Genomic DNA, 12,696 nt, shown 5'->3' with positions numbered 1-12,696 from the left:
TGGGTTTTTTTTTCCTTTTTAGATTATTTTATCACTGTGTTAACTTGGAATGTGTCATTGATGACTTACTTTCTTCAGCTCCACTGGCTTTTCTTCCCTGCAACTGCTGGTGTCCTACATGCTTATGTGCACTTGAAATTTTGAAGAAAGCACTTGACAGGAATTTGGTATTTCAGCTGAACAAACCAGCTTGCCGACTGGGATTTTAAAATGGTAAGCATTTGGCAATTCAACAATATTGTGATATTCAAGTACAAACCTTCTCTGAATTATTCTTTAAGAAATCAAATACCAAAGTTTCAAAACAGAGCCAACACATTTTGTACCACCACATCATACCAGGTAGGCTGTATTTCTGAATTTATTAGAAACAGCGGTCAGTACATCCTTCTAAAACATTACATTTAAATGTGCTTTATTGCAATCTTTTATTGCATTTTTATTCTAAAGCAAAGTAGGCCAGAATGCTTAGTGTCTGGGATTCCAAAGCTCAACCATCTATTTTTAAAAATAGAAACATACAGTAAGATCATAGCACATTTGGTGACAAGTACAATGTTGCATTACTTATCTAGAAACTACGTTATGACTAACATACAACTGTTTTCCTCATGAAGCAGTTTCTTTTTTAAAAGTTAAACTACATGAATTTGACTACACCATAAAATGACAGAAGAACAGGTTTTACATACCAACAAGACTACCAAAGTTACATGCTGGAATTCATATTAAAAAGAACAAAACCAAAAACACCCCCATTGTTTCATGGGAAGCATATCTTTGACAAACAGCATCCCTTAAAAGGAAAACCAAAATGAATTTCAAGAATGCAATGTTCTTATGCAGGATGTACAAAGGAGTGCATAGTTCTGGCAAACTTCAACATAAAGTTACCCACTTGTTTTCACATAGGTACAAATATTTCTACACACAGTTATTAATGCTACTGCTCTCCTTTGCACATTAGCGCTAGATGTAGTTTGCATGTATTTAAAATGTGCAACTATTACTGCATTTCAAAGAAAGTGGGTCTTATATAAAACAACTTTGTTTTGAATCAACTCTAACGCTGCATATGGATCGAATTAGTAAAATGGTAAGAAAAAATAAATTCAAAAAGTACAACAAAAGTGTTAGTGATGAACTCCACCTTTTTTCAGGGTGTGTGGGAAGGAGTACAACAAAAAATGATCCCAGCATTAAGATTGTGGGGTGGTAAAACAAGTGCAAATGGTAAAATTGAATTTTCAAAAGGGCAGTGCCACTTATGGCCAATGCATATAGACTTGTGTATGAGAATTTATTTTCCATATATCTATATACATACAGTACACATACACACTCAGAATGGGCAGGAGAGGTTGCAAACCAGTACAATCCCATGGGGCTGTAAACTAGCAAAATTTACGAAGTTATTAATAGATTGAATCAAATTTCTTTGTAGTCAGTCATTCAAAGACAAAATAACTTCACTTCAAAGACAGCACACACATTTACTTGCACAGCTGACTGGAATACATGAGGGTGCAACACTACTGAAAGTAACAGACCTAGAATGAGGAGGGAGCATGTTGACCCCTGAAAATGTCTTAAAATAGTAGTTTTTTAGACTCTGCAAATTCCTGCTCCCTATCTTTTTTTTAAGAAAAGTGCCCGGAGGTGCAGATTGGCGAAAGTGCAATGCTCCTGTGGGTATATAGACAAGTTACCAAGCAGTGTGAAATATCAGAGTGGACCTTAAACAAGAGCTATTACTACTTGTAATACTCAAATGACCTGGTTTACACATCATGCTAAGCCACAGTGGGTTATCACTATTGGTGGCTTGGTGTGACATCCAGATCTGGTGTGGCTTTCCCATTGTGGGTTTTTTTTTAAAGCCATCACTAAAAGCCCATGGCTTGTGGTAGGGTTGTTTAGGATGGCTTGACATCCAAACTCTGGCAGATTTTCTTCAGTATATGTTGTTTAAAACAGTGAGAGAGCTGCCTGGCAAGTGCAGCATAAAACCCTCCCAGCCCATTTTTATAATCTCACTAATGGTATCTGTTATGTCTTGAAATGACACTAATAAATTTATTCCCCTACTTCATTGGCTCTTAGACAATGTGCTGTTTTCCTACTTTTAGGGAGATTTGCACAAATTTAACTTTAACAAGCAAATCCATTTTTGGGGAGATTTGTACAAATCCAACACAGTGATGTTAACTACTTTAGTGGAGTAGTTATTGCACTTTACTTGATTGATATCCTGCCTTTTCTTACACAGAAGTCAAAGCAGCTTACATCATACTCCTCCTCCTACTCTCAATCTTATTCCCACAACAACCATCCTGTGAGGTAGGTTGGGCTGAGAGTCTGTGACTGGCCCAAAGTCACCCAGTTGGCTCCATGGCCAAGTGGGAACTAGAACACAGCTTGCCTGAGTCCCAGTCCTGTGCTCTTAACACTACACCACACTGGTTCTTTCAGATTGGAAGAATTTCCTCAAAAGTTTAAAAGAGTCAGTCAAGTTAAATCTGCATGAGACAGAAGTAGCCCTGTTAAATTTGAGCAAATCTCCCCAAAGGTAGAAAGAAAATTCTACTGAAAACCTCTACTCTGCTAATGAGTCTGAGTGTGCATAGTGGCAGAGTAGTGCCAAGGTTGTGCTGCAGAGGCCTGGGAAGGTATGTGCCAGGAGCATATGGGAGGACTAAGTGGGAAACAAGTTATGGTAAGTGGTAAAATGGCTGTTAGTCAGGGAGACAACAACCAGCCCACCACAGCTCATTTTCAGGGTGGCTTGCTGTGATATGTGAACTCTTCTCAGTGAATCAGTGAGACTCTCTCCAGTCAAGCAGAGAATGCCTCTGTGCCATTCACTGCATAGAGCTCTTCAAGTTAAGTTTAAAGCCAACAGGAATATTTGCAGTAGCCATAGGACAGGAACAAGGGATGTTGCCTAAGGACCATGACTGCTAGAAAAATCCTTATTTAAAACTATGGAGCCAGTCCAAAAAGCCAGTGCTTAATTTTTATAATTTCCTAGAAAAGTAACATATGCTGTTTTGAACAAAACAGATGTGAGGGGTTTAAAAAAATCCTCCTTTGCTGTGGTGGTGTTCTGCCTGCAGAACATAAGATTTCAAGAACTTTAGCTACTATTTGTTGATCAGTGTTCAGTCAAATCATATTCTTCCAAGCATAGGTTTTAGCTCAAAGCCGATGGGCAAGATATTGGGCAATCTATGAAAGGTTTGTTTAAAGCATCCATGTGGGCTCCAATTATGCCAAAGGAACACTACCAAAGGGGGGGGGATGTGTGTTTGACTCTCCCCTTCTGCTATCTTCCCAATCCAAATAATTTACCAGTGGTGATAGTTCCACCAGTAGCAGCTGCATGCCTGCAAGGAACAGTTTTAGATTGGTGATTTAGAACAGGAAACTGGTACAGTGAAGCAAACAACTGCTTACACAATCCTGTTATAACACCTCAGCTGCTTTCAACTTAAAACTTATCTGATCCTGGTTCTTTTAACCATCTCATACAGTTGGCCCACAATGCTGTTTTTCAAAAAAAAAAAAAAAAAATCAGGGTTTTTTTAGCAGCACTGGAATCTCTTGGTCATGTAAAGCATAAACTTAAATCCAAATGTCATATTACAGTGATATAGAGAGAGGCCTTCTATAAATGTTAAGGTAGCTTTGCAATTATGTTTGTACAGCCTTACAAGAGAGCTGCATCCATTCTATAGTGCATCTTCTCATTACTTCTCATTCATGGCAGTGGCTTGTGACCACAAGGAGGAAAGTTACTTGACAGGAGATGGACACAAATTACCTGTGTGTGGTGGCAACTGATCCACTCAGTAGCTGCTTAATGTGTAAATGTTTGAGGCCCCTCAAATAAGACACCATGCAAACTAAGGGCTGTGTTGGGTGCTCTGGCACCCTTCCATAGCACAAGGCATTAACTAACACTGTTGCAGCTGCTTACAAGGAATTTATTCCCTCTCTCCTCATTGGAGGCAGGTGATGAGAGTAATGTCCAGTGGTCAGAAAAGAGAAGCCAGGCTTGGCTTAAGTGTTTATAGCTGTCAAGGAGTTCCAGCCCCTAAAACCAGGATGGCAAGCACTGTTCTTTTGGGGGGGGGGGGCACTGATAGACAGTGCCTAAGCAATGGTGTGCTTTCCAGCACTCTAAGGTTGGGGAAGCAGTGTTGTAATGGTGGCAAGGGACAACTTTCATGATGTATGAAGCGGCATAATACAGGGCACATCCCTACATCCTTGAGACTCTTCAGCAGGCAGGAAATAGTCCAGGGAGTAAAAGAAGAGTAAACAAGGGAACAGATGACAATGGATGAGGAGGAAGAACAGTAGAGAATGCTGGTTATTGTAGGTCTCTGACCTAGCTTTGGGTCCCAGCAGAAGTGTAATCATGTCCAGCCCTGGGACTGTTAGTCACTATCCTACTTATTTTAAAAAGTAATTTTATCTTCCAACACATTTCACTGTAGTATCCGGTTGCAGGGGCAAGGGACTGACTCTTGTTGAAGAAACAAAAATGTATTCCATGTATGAAAGTACAGTTAATAGTTGCTGAACTCTCAGCAAATTTCAAGAACCCAAAACCTGAAATCTGACTACTTCTAACTGCAAGTACACATTAAATACTTGCTGTAAATCTTCAGGAATATAATGAAGCTTCCCTAACTGTAAAACAGATATATATGAATTCACATTAATAAAATCAAAACGGGTAAAAAAAAGATAACTCAAAACCCATGACACAAAACCTTGAACATACACTACAATGCTTGCTCAGATCTCACTTATAAAGTGTCATTTCACAAAGTTCTGCATGTCTGTACACCCACACCCACCCACCCACACATACACACACTACCACTTTCAGTTTTTACTCCCTGTTAGTGTGAATTTAAAAACAAAAACAAGCACACACATACAAACAAAAATATATTGTTCAAGTACCAAAAGGGGGCTTTTCTAGACTTAGAAATGTGATAGCAAAACAGGAAAATTGCTACTTGAGCAGACACAGCATGAAGTTGCTGTATACTTTATCAAGCCTTTCCATAGCAAGGGACAGCACAGGATTACAGACCCAAACCATTGAAGCCCTTAATATAGCATTAAGTGTGTCTACATTTGCTCCTACAGACTATTGTCTGCCTGTCCTGAGACAGGTTAAAGAATTGCTCCTATCCCTATTCCTGAGCTTGCACAGGTTGGCATTTGGCTGTCTTGTACAAGTAGTTAGGCATGGTTCTCATCCATGCTTGTTTTTATCCAAAATTCTACATGGTTATAAATTAGAAGTATGGGAACTAGATGGATTTTGCATGCTAATTTCTTCGAAAATATGAGTTCCAGTGGATGTGGGTGATGGAATGACTTAAGAGTTCAGGATCCTGAAAATATAACTTTTTTGTTGGGGCTCTGCTGCTTTTCATTTTAGGATAGGATCACCAGCTTTATGTGGAAGTGTTTTTGAATGTTTGCAACCTAGTAATAGCTGCCTCACATTGCTTGACAAGTCACTTTTGAAACTGAGGAGACTTTCATAAGTGGTTTCTGATGAAGTGCAAGGAACTGCTGTGGTGGATGAGTGGTTGGGGGAAGGAACAAAGAGTTCCAGTGTGCATATGCAAATAGATTCCTGGTTAATGCACTAGAAAGGAATCCACTGATTATGGTTTTATTAATATTCTGCTAAGCAGGAGATTCAAAGAACTGCTTTGTACCAAAGCTGCTACAGAAGGAAAAATCAATTTTGCACTTCCCATAGTAAAATTTTCCTGAAAGTGTTAAATACACAAATTTTGTTCTTATGACATTTAAGTGACAAGAAACTAGTTAGCAGTAGTACTGGCTGTTCAGTTTGTTTTCGTTCTTGGCTGATCCTTTGTGCATCACAACAACCATAGAAAATGCAGACAGATGTGCAATTTTCCTCTGGTGTAAAAACAAAATACTGATCATCACCAATCCTTGCAAATATACCTCAGATAAACTGTGCAGATTAGAAAATACTTTCTCTCCCCACCCTTTTTAACACTGTGGTGGTGGTGGGGGGGTCATCTACATAGTTGGGTTACTGAGATCAATACAATTAACTGCTATCTGAAAAAACCAAGTTCTACTAAAGGAAGTCTAGCTCATTGGCTTCAAAAAAACACAGATCTCTTCTGAACTTTGGCCCTACACAATCCTGTATTTAACTTCTGTCATGTTGTCTTTTGCATTTGTTTTAGCCTCATATGGCAGAAAACACTTAGTAGGGCTGATCCTAACCATCAAAAGTGATTTGCACCATGAGATTAGGAATGTTGCCACCTGAGGTAAGCTAACATTTCACTGGTGTGATGAATTATTATAGGGCAAACATTAAATCATGAACACTTGATTAAAACTGAATAGAAGTACATATTGCTACATATTTCAACTGGTTCAAAAGTATTTTTCATTTGCCAAGTCCATCCCAAAGTCTAAGGTGAAAGACATGCAAAAGCATGATCCCACCAGATGGAAAATGCCAGCAGCTGTTACTTATTTACCCAAACCCAGAGAGGTACTTCAAAAGGAAAGTCATAGGTATTTAATATACACTATCTTAACCAAAGTAAGCTGATAACATTAACAGGGAAATTTAAAACAAAGTTTTAAAAAAAGCATAAGGTTCTTAGTTTTCTGATACTCTGAAAACAAAAAATAGAAGCCAAATATTTTATGTAGGCAAGCAAGGTCAAATTTATTCAAAACAGTGGGGATTCTTACATTGCCAATTGTTCAGTTATACTTTAAATAGAAAGTGTTATCACTGGTGGCTTTGGAAACATTCCACTGATTTTGAGAAGAGGCCTTTGTACTCTAGGCAACATCTTGTGACTGGAAGCAAAAATCAATGCACCTATACCAGATCAGGATGTACAAGTGTGGTCAGGTCCCTAGAAGAGGTACCTGCTCTCTTTGCAAAATGGCAAAATCTATAACCACAGTTAATGAAAGATATTGCTGGTGTCTAAAGGGGAAGCAGTGTTTCCAGGTTTTAGGAGAGAGGGACACATTAGGTATTTCACTATCTTCTCACAAATCCAAAGACTAGCAAGTAGTTCTTACAACAACCACTGCTCTATTTTTATAAGATGCTGCTGCAGCTGGTTAGCCAGTACTTAGCTTAAGCCATGGTGGACTAGTGCAAAAGAAGTGCTTCTGGGACATGTCAAGCAATCTAGTTTGGCCCCTCCAGCTACAGATTAGTGCTCAAGATTTATCATTTTCCTGTTCAGCAATTTCATATTCTGCATAATACTTCTATGCTCACATATAGTGCATTCTGCTTTGTGTAAACAATAGTCTAACAGTCTGGGGGTTCAAGGTGGCACTGAAGGTGGGGTAGGGCCAGAAAAGATCTATGATGTCCCAAATCCCTGGCATGCACTTCAAATACTGCACCAGAAAAAAGGAGAGACTTATGCTGAATCTGTCCACTTTTCCTTGTTGTTTTATGAAATGTTCTAGCTCAAATATAATCTTTCGAAATTACAATAAAGTATAAACAAGGGCATATATGTAATGACAACAAAAAGTCATAATAGCATTTTTAGGATACAGAGTCTCACAGTCCAGTGGATCCAGTTCCAACTATTTGCTATAATTTCATTATTTGATGTCACATATAATCCAGATGAATCTAATGATGGCAGAAGACCAAGCAAAGCTGATTACATACTTATAGATTCTACCACTATACATCTTGACTAGTCCTACAGAATGCAGCTACCCAAGTATTTGCCTTATGGTAAGTAAGCCAACATTGAATTGTGAGGGTAAGCATACAACCTGTGCAATGGGACTAATGATTAGGGGTGCAATCCAAATGCATTAAAAGTGTAATTTTGTCACCGGTTTCAGCAATAGACTGCACCCATAGCGTTGTTGTTGTTCTTGTTGTTCTTGTTTTTTGGTTTAGCAAGCCACTGAGAAGCAATCCATTGCACTTTTAAAGTTTTTTTTCTTAACAAACGTTTTCAAATAGAATAGTCATTGTTTAGCATCTGATAAACATGCCAAGTGCCAGCTTCATTCTAGTTTACATTCCAAAGCTTCGTATCTTTTAAAAACAAAATCTGACATCCTTGGAAGAAACAAAATGTGTTTTAAAAAAGTAATAATGGGGAAAGTGGTGCAGTTACATCAGGTCAGGTTAGAGTTTTGAAAACTACACAAGAAAGTTTTAGCTTTTGTATTTTTCTCTTCAAGTTTTGGCAAGTGTGCGATTGCAATGCAATTTTCCCCATAAGTGCTCAATCCAGCAATGAGAGAAGTTTTGGTGGGTTCAATTTGGTTTCTTTATTTGAAGACCTGGAGTGCTGTTGAAACCAAAACTTTGTTATTGTTGGTAAAATATAAAGCAACATTTCTTTGAGGATATCCTTTTGAATATGAACCTGAAACTCTCCCCATAATTCCTTTGGTCTCCTCTCATCAAATACCATGCTACATCAAGAAGAGCCCTCATTTGCAAGTTTGTCAGACTTGCAGCGAAGCTGCTAAAATTAACAGGGAAAAGCTTCTGTACAGAGACTTCCCCCATTCTCCTGGAGCTTAAGACTGAAAGACGTTACCAATACCTCAGAAAAACAAAATCCAAGTAGAAGTTCCGCTGATGGCGTCTGGCAAAAATGTTTCTCTCCACAGTTTCACTTTTAGGTGTCTGGCAAAAATGTATGCATTTTTTGAGAGTTTACTTGTTCCTTTTAGGGAGAGAGACTGGGGGGGGGAGGGAGGGAGAGAGAGAGAGAGAGAGAGAGAGAGAGAGAGAGAGAGAGAGAGAGAATCTCCTTATATAAAAACACAGCTGATCTTCAGGTAGCACCAGGGCACCTACCCCAAAGCTGTGATTTGTTGCTGCTAAGTCTCCAATTCACATTCATCAAATCACTTCTTGTGCAAAACAAGCAGTCTAAGGAGAAAGAATGCCCTCTGGTTTCTAATAAAAACTGTAGAAAAGAAATCCAAGAAAAACAACATTTCACTTATACTTCACCCTCCTAGAATTTATCTACAGAGGGAGGGCATCTGTGCGTAGACAGGATAAGCAAGCCGAACATTGAGGGAGTCGTTATGTTGGACAAGGGAGGTATGCTGGTAATGAAGGACTAATTCTTTCAGGGTGCTATATAGGTTATATGGCTCTGCAAACCCATAACCTCTTGGAGTGCTGTAAATCACACAGTGTTTAACTTCTCCATCAGCTCTGCAAAGGAAAAACAAAACATTTAATGCAATGTTCAGCTAGGAGGATTACAGTCAATGAGATACTGAAGTGTCATGATGAATAAGAACAAAAGCTGTAAACAAGCATGTACCTGCAGTGATTAGTATGGTTAGCATGGCTTGCTGCCTAAGTAATAGCTTGTTGTCATGAAGTGAGGGCCGAAAAGACCTTAAATCTGGGTGTTAAATCTTTTAAGTTCAGATGGAAAACTATTCTAACTTTGCTGGAAATTTCTTTTATAGCATTTTGCATTGATTCTGCTGTTCTTAGTTTTGTTATGTTTGCATTTTTCATCTTTTTATGTTTTCATATTCAATTATAGTTAGCCACCTTGATACTCTCAGAACTAACTGTCTATAGTTAGACACCTTGATACTTGATACTCTCTGAGGAAAACCACAGTAGAAATGTTTTAAATATTTTTAAAAATAACAATAGCTAACAGATTTACACCAACAGTCCTTTCAATCCCTACTGGAGCAGGAGGACTGATGCACAATTAGGTTTTTTCCCTTCCTGCAAAAGAAATGCCACCAGTTATTATAAAAGTTAACAAAGGCTTCCACTCAACCTAAATATAATTTCACAAACATTCTAGGGCTCAACTTCATTTATGATTAAACAAAATTGTACAGCTTTTTCTTTTGCCGTGTTTTAGGCTGAATTTGCAACCAGTCCACTTCCTACAAACAGCTTTCATGTAAATAGGAAAAGCCACTGTATATTAGGATTAATCAGATCATATAGCCTCCAACATCCATCTAAGTAAGTGTCTCTGCCCTGAAAGGATTTCAGGAATCAGAAATGACCACAATCTAGGAAAATGTTTGAATTATCTAGTAACTAGATCCCACTTTTTGTAAAAGTCTCTTATATTTTTTTCCTAAGCACAGGTTGCTATTGATTGCACTGACCACTGGTGATATTAACAAGTGAAAGACTGGCTGCATTCACATATCATGCCAAGCAGCCTTGCATGGTTTTCAGACTTTGCAGTTTTTGACATGGATGTACCTAACAGACAAAAGGAGGGGGGGATCAGCTGGCAATGGTAGAAAGGAGCTGCACCTGCCCTTCTGTGGGTACTGGAGGGAAGTCCCTTGCACATGCAAGTGGGGAGTGTCCACTGGGTTGTGATGCCAGGCTGAAGGCTGTGCTGCTCAGTGGATTCCTCTTCTGATACCTCTGTCATGTGCCAGATAAAAGCCCTTGTGTGTGTGTGGGGGGGGGGGGGGGGTTAGCAGCAGTTGGACAGCAGTGCCTGGTTGGGGGCTGTGCACCTTGGAGATCCCCCCCACCCACCCACCCATGCCAGAGCAAAGCCTCTCACAAGCGTAAGTGGTGGGAATCAGCTGGGTGGCAGTTCTTGGTTGGCAACAGCCCTGCTCAACAGACTCTCTGCTCATCCCCCTTTCCCACTTGCCAGAGGGGTAGCTGCCACTTGATTCTCAGCAGATTCTTCTCCCTGCCACTTGAGCAGCTGGGGTAGCAGGGGAATCAACTGAGCGCTGCTGCTCATTTCCCAGGGTTGACCTGCTGGTCATCCACTCCATGTCCCAAAGACAATCCTTTGGGCAGGAGGGAGCAAGGATGCCTCTGACAGTTGTGCAGAATGGCAGCTGTCAGTGGCATACTCTGATTTGCTACTCTGGCAACTGGTCATTCTAACTTAGTGGCTCTATGGTGCTTGCCTTGGTACCAGGATGAGTTGTGTTTTCTGAGTTTTCATGACACAACAAGCCATCACGGTGCCAAGAAACCATAGAACAGTCCATTGTTTCTGCTTGTGGTTTCTGAAAACCAAACGTGCCACACTGAACTACCATAACGGGGTTTGGATGATGTGATGGATCAGCTTGTGCAACAAACACCTGTTACCTGTCATGTTATGTGAACCCATCCATTATGTCCTGTTATTCCTATGCTCTGTTTTGAAGTAATCACCAAGAAGATGTGATGTATCACTTAGCTCTCATTTCATATTAGTATCTCATGAGAGACTAATGATCATTTGGTCCAAAAATGAATGGCAGAGCTATTAATTTTTAAGCAAAGGTTTATGTCAGCTGCTACCAAACCTATTTTCACTTGAGATGTTGAGAACTCAGCATGCCTGTACTATGAGGCTATGGCCAAACTTAGGGAGGAATCTAAGGGCTAAGATGGGATCCCACAATCTTTGTTAATATAGAACGCTTTTGAAAAGGGATTTAGCCATCAAATTGAAAAGACACAATTGAGTAGAAGGACATACTCTTCTAAGTAGCTGCCCACATGGGTAAATAAACACACATCTTTTTATTGAGTAGGTACACTCTGAGAACTTGTTGAGAGTACTTTAGTCAGGGAAATCTGCCTAAGAATGCCAAGAAGAACTTAAGAAATTCATCTTAAGTAAAAGCCTCAGAAACACATCAACTATAGGACTGGGACAAAGTTTTGTTCCCTTAATATCAAGTAAGCTTATGAGACAATTATCTATTTAGGTGTTGATCATTCTTCAGTTGAATTACTACCTTATCTTCATATTTTTTCCACAATATAAACATTAAGCACACACAACCAGCAAACCCCAGAAGGTAAAAAGGTATCTGAGACTGACAGCCCAATCTTTCCCTCCTCTTTTGAAGCCAGTTACAGTAGGTTGAGTGTATCTCATTCCTCTGTAAGAGCACATAAAGTATTTCAACTGTAATGAAATTGAGAGAATCACTACTTACACCACAGAACAAGCGTAACAGCCTTTCTTGCTACTTTCTCGAATTAAAAATGCTCCATCAGGTTTCCCACAAAGCAAATCTTCTGCTTGGATGCGATTGAGATCTCCCACAAACCATGTCTTTTCATCATAATGAGGCAAATTTTCATCCTCCTCATTTGTAAAATATATACTAAAAAGATACAACATCTTATTATTTCAGTGCTGATTTATATGTATTATAATCACTGAAGCAACTCGTGTAAAAAAACAGAAACATGACTCATTTTTTAAATCATTACATGGCTACCACTGTTAGGCCTGTATATACTTGTCACAGGAATTAAGGGCTGGAGTAGTCAGCAATAGGTCTGTGATGGCCAAATGAGTACTTCCACTATCTTAGATGCACACATTTAAGAAAAAAATATACATAAGTAACTAATGGTATTACACCAGTTGTTACATGCCATCAAGCAGGCTCTGACTTAGGGCAACCTATGAATAAATGCACTCCAGAATGTTTTGTCCATGACTGCCAGGCTCAGCTCTGTGACTTCCTTCATGAATTCTAGACACTCTAGTCTAAATTCTTTAACGGGAACAAGTTCACAATACATGCAGTAAATTACAATGATAGTCAGATGTAACATTCTTTCAACTACTTCTTTGAAAGTATACATCGTCAATGGAGAAATTACCATCAGGGTTA

General features: G+C 39.3%; 1 protein-coding gene and 1 long non-coding RNA gene across 3 annotated transcripts in view; one reads left to right on the top strand and one right to left on the bottom strand.

The window, feature by feature from the left end:
- The window catches only part of LOC123029057, a 33,563-nt gene extending 27,225 nt beyond the window's left edge, over nucleotides 1–6,338 (top strand). Inside the window, exons 3-4 of one of the 2 annotated variants that reach the window (XR_006415833.1) lie at nucleotides 79–213; nucleotides 6,261–6,338. This is a non-coding gene — a long non-coding RNA (uncharacterized LOC123029057). Of the gene's footprint in view, nucleotides 1–22; nucleotides 214–6,260 lie in introns of both variants that reach the window. The other variant, XR_006415832.1, reaches the window with a different exon arrangement.
- LOC123029047 (phosphatidylinositol 3-kinase regulatory subunit gamma) overlaps nucleotides 344–12,696 on the bottom strand; it is a 51,216-nt gene continuing 38,863 nt past the window's right edge. Inside the window, exons 9-10 of the mRNA XM_044441523.1 lie at nucleotides 12,007–12,177; nucleotides 344–9,265 (exon numbers count right to left, since the gene is read on the bottom strand). Of these exons, the coding sequence (XP_044297458.1) occupies nucleotides 9,067–9,265; nucleotides 12,007–12,177 (370 nt within the window). The 3' untranslated portion in view covers nucleotides 344–9,066. The remainder of the gene's footprint in view (nucleotides 9,266–12,006; nucleotides 12,178–12,696) is intronic.

Source organism: Varanus komodoensis, unplaced genomic scaffold, assembly GCF_004798865.1.
Source record: "Varanus komodoensis strain SLA01 unplaced genomic scaffold, ASM479886v1 scaffold1, whole genome shotgun sequence".
NCBI classification, from domain to species: domain Eukaryota; kingdom Metazoa; phylum Chordata; class Lepidosauria; order Squamata; family Varanidae; genus Varanus; species Varanus komodoensis.
The sequence above is the reverse complement of the archived record's forward strand: the minus strand, read 5'-3'. Positions and strand labels throughout refer to the sequence as shown.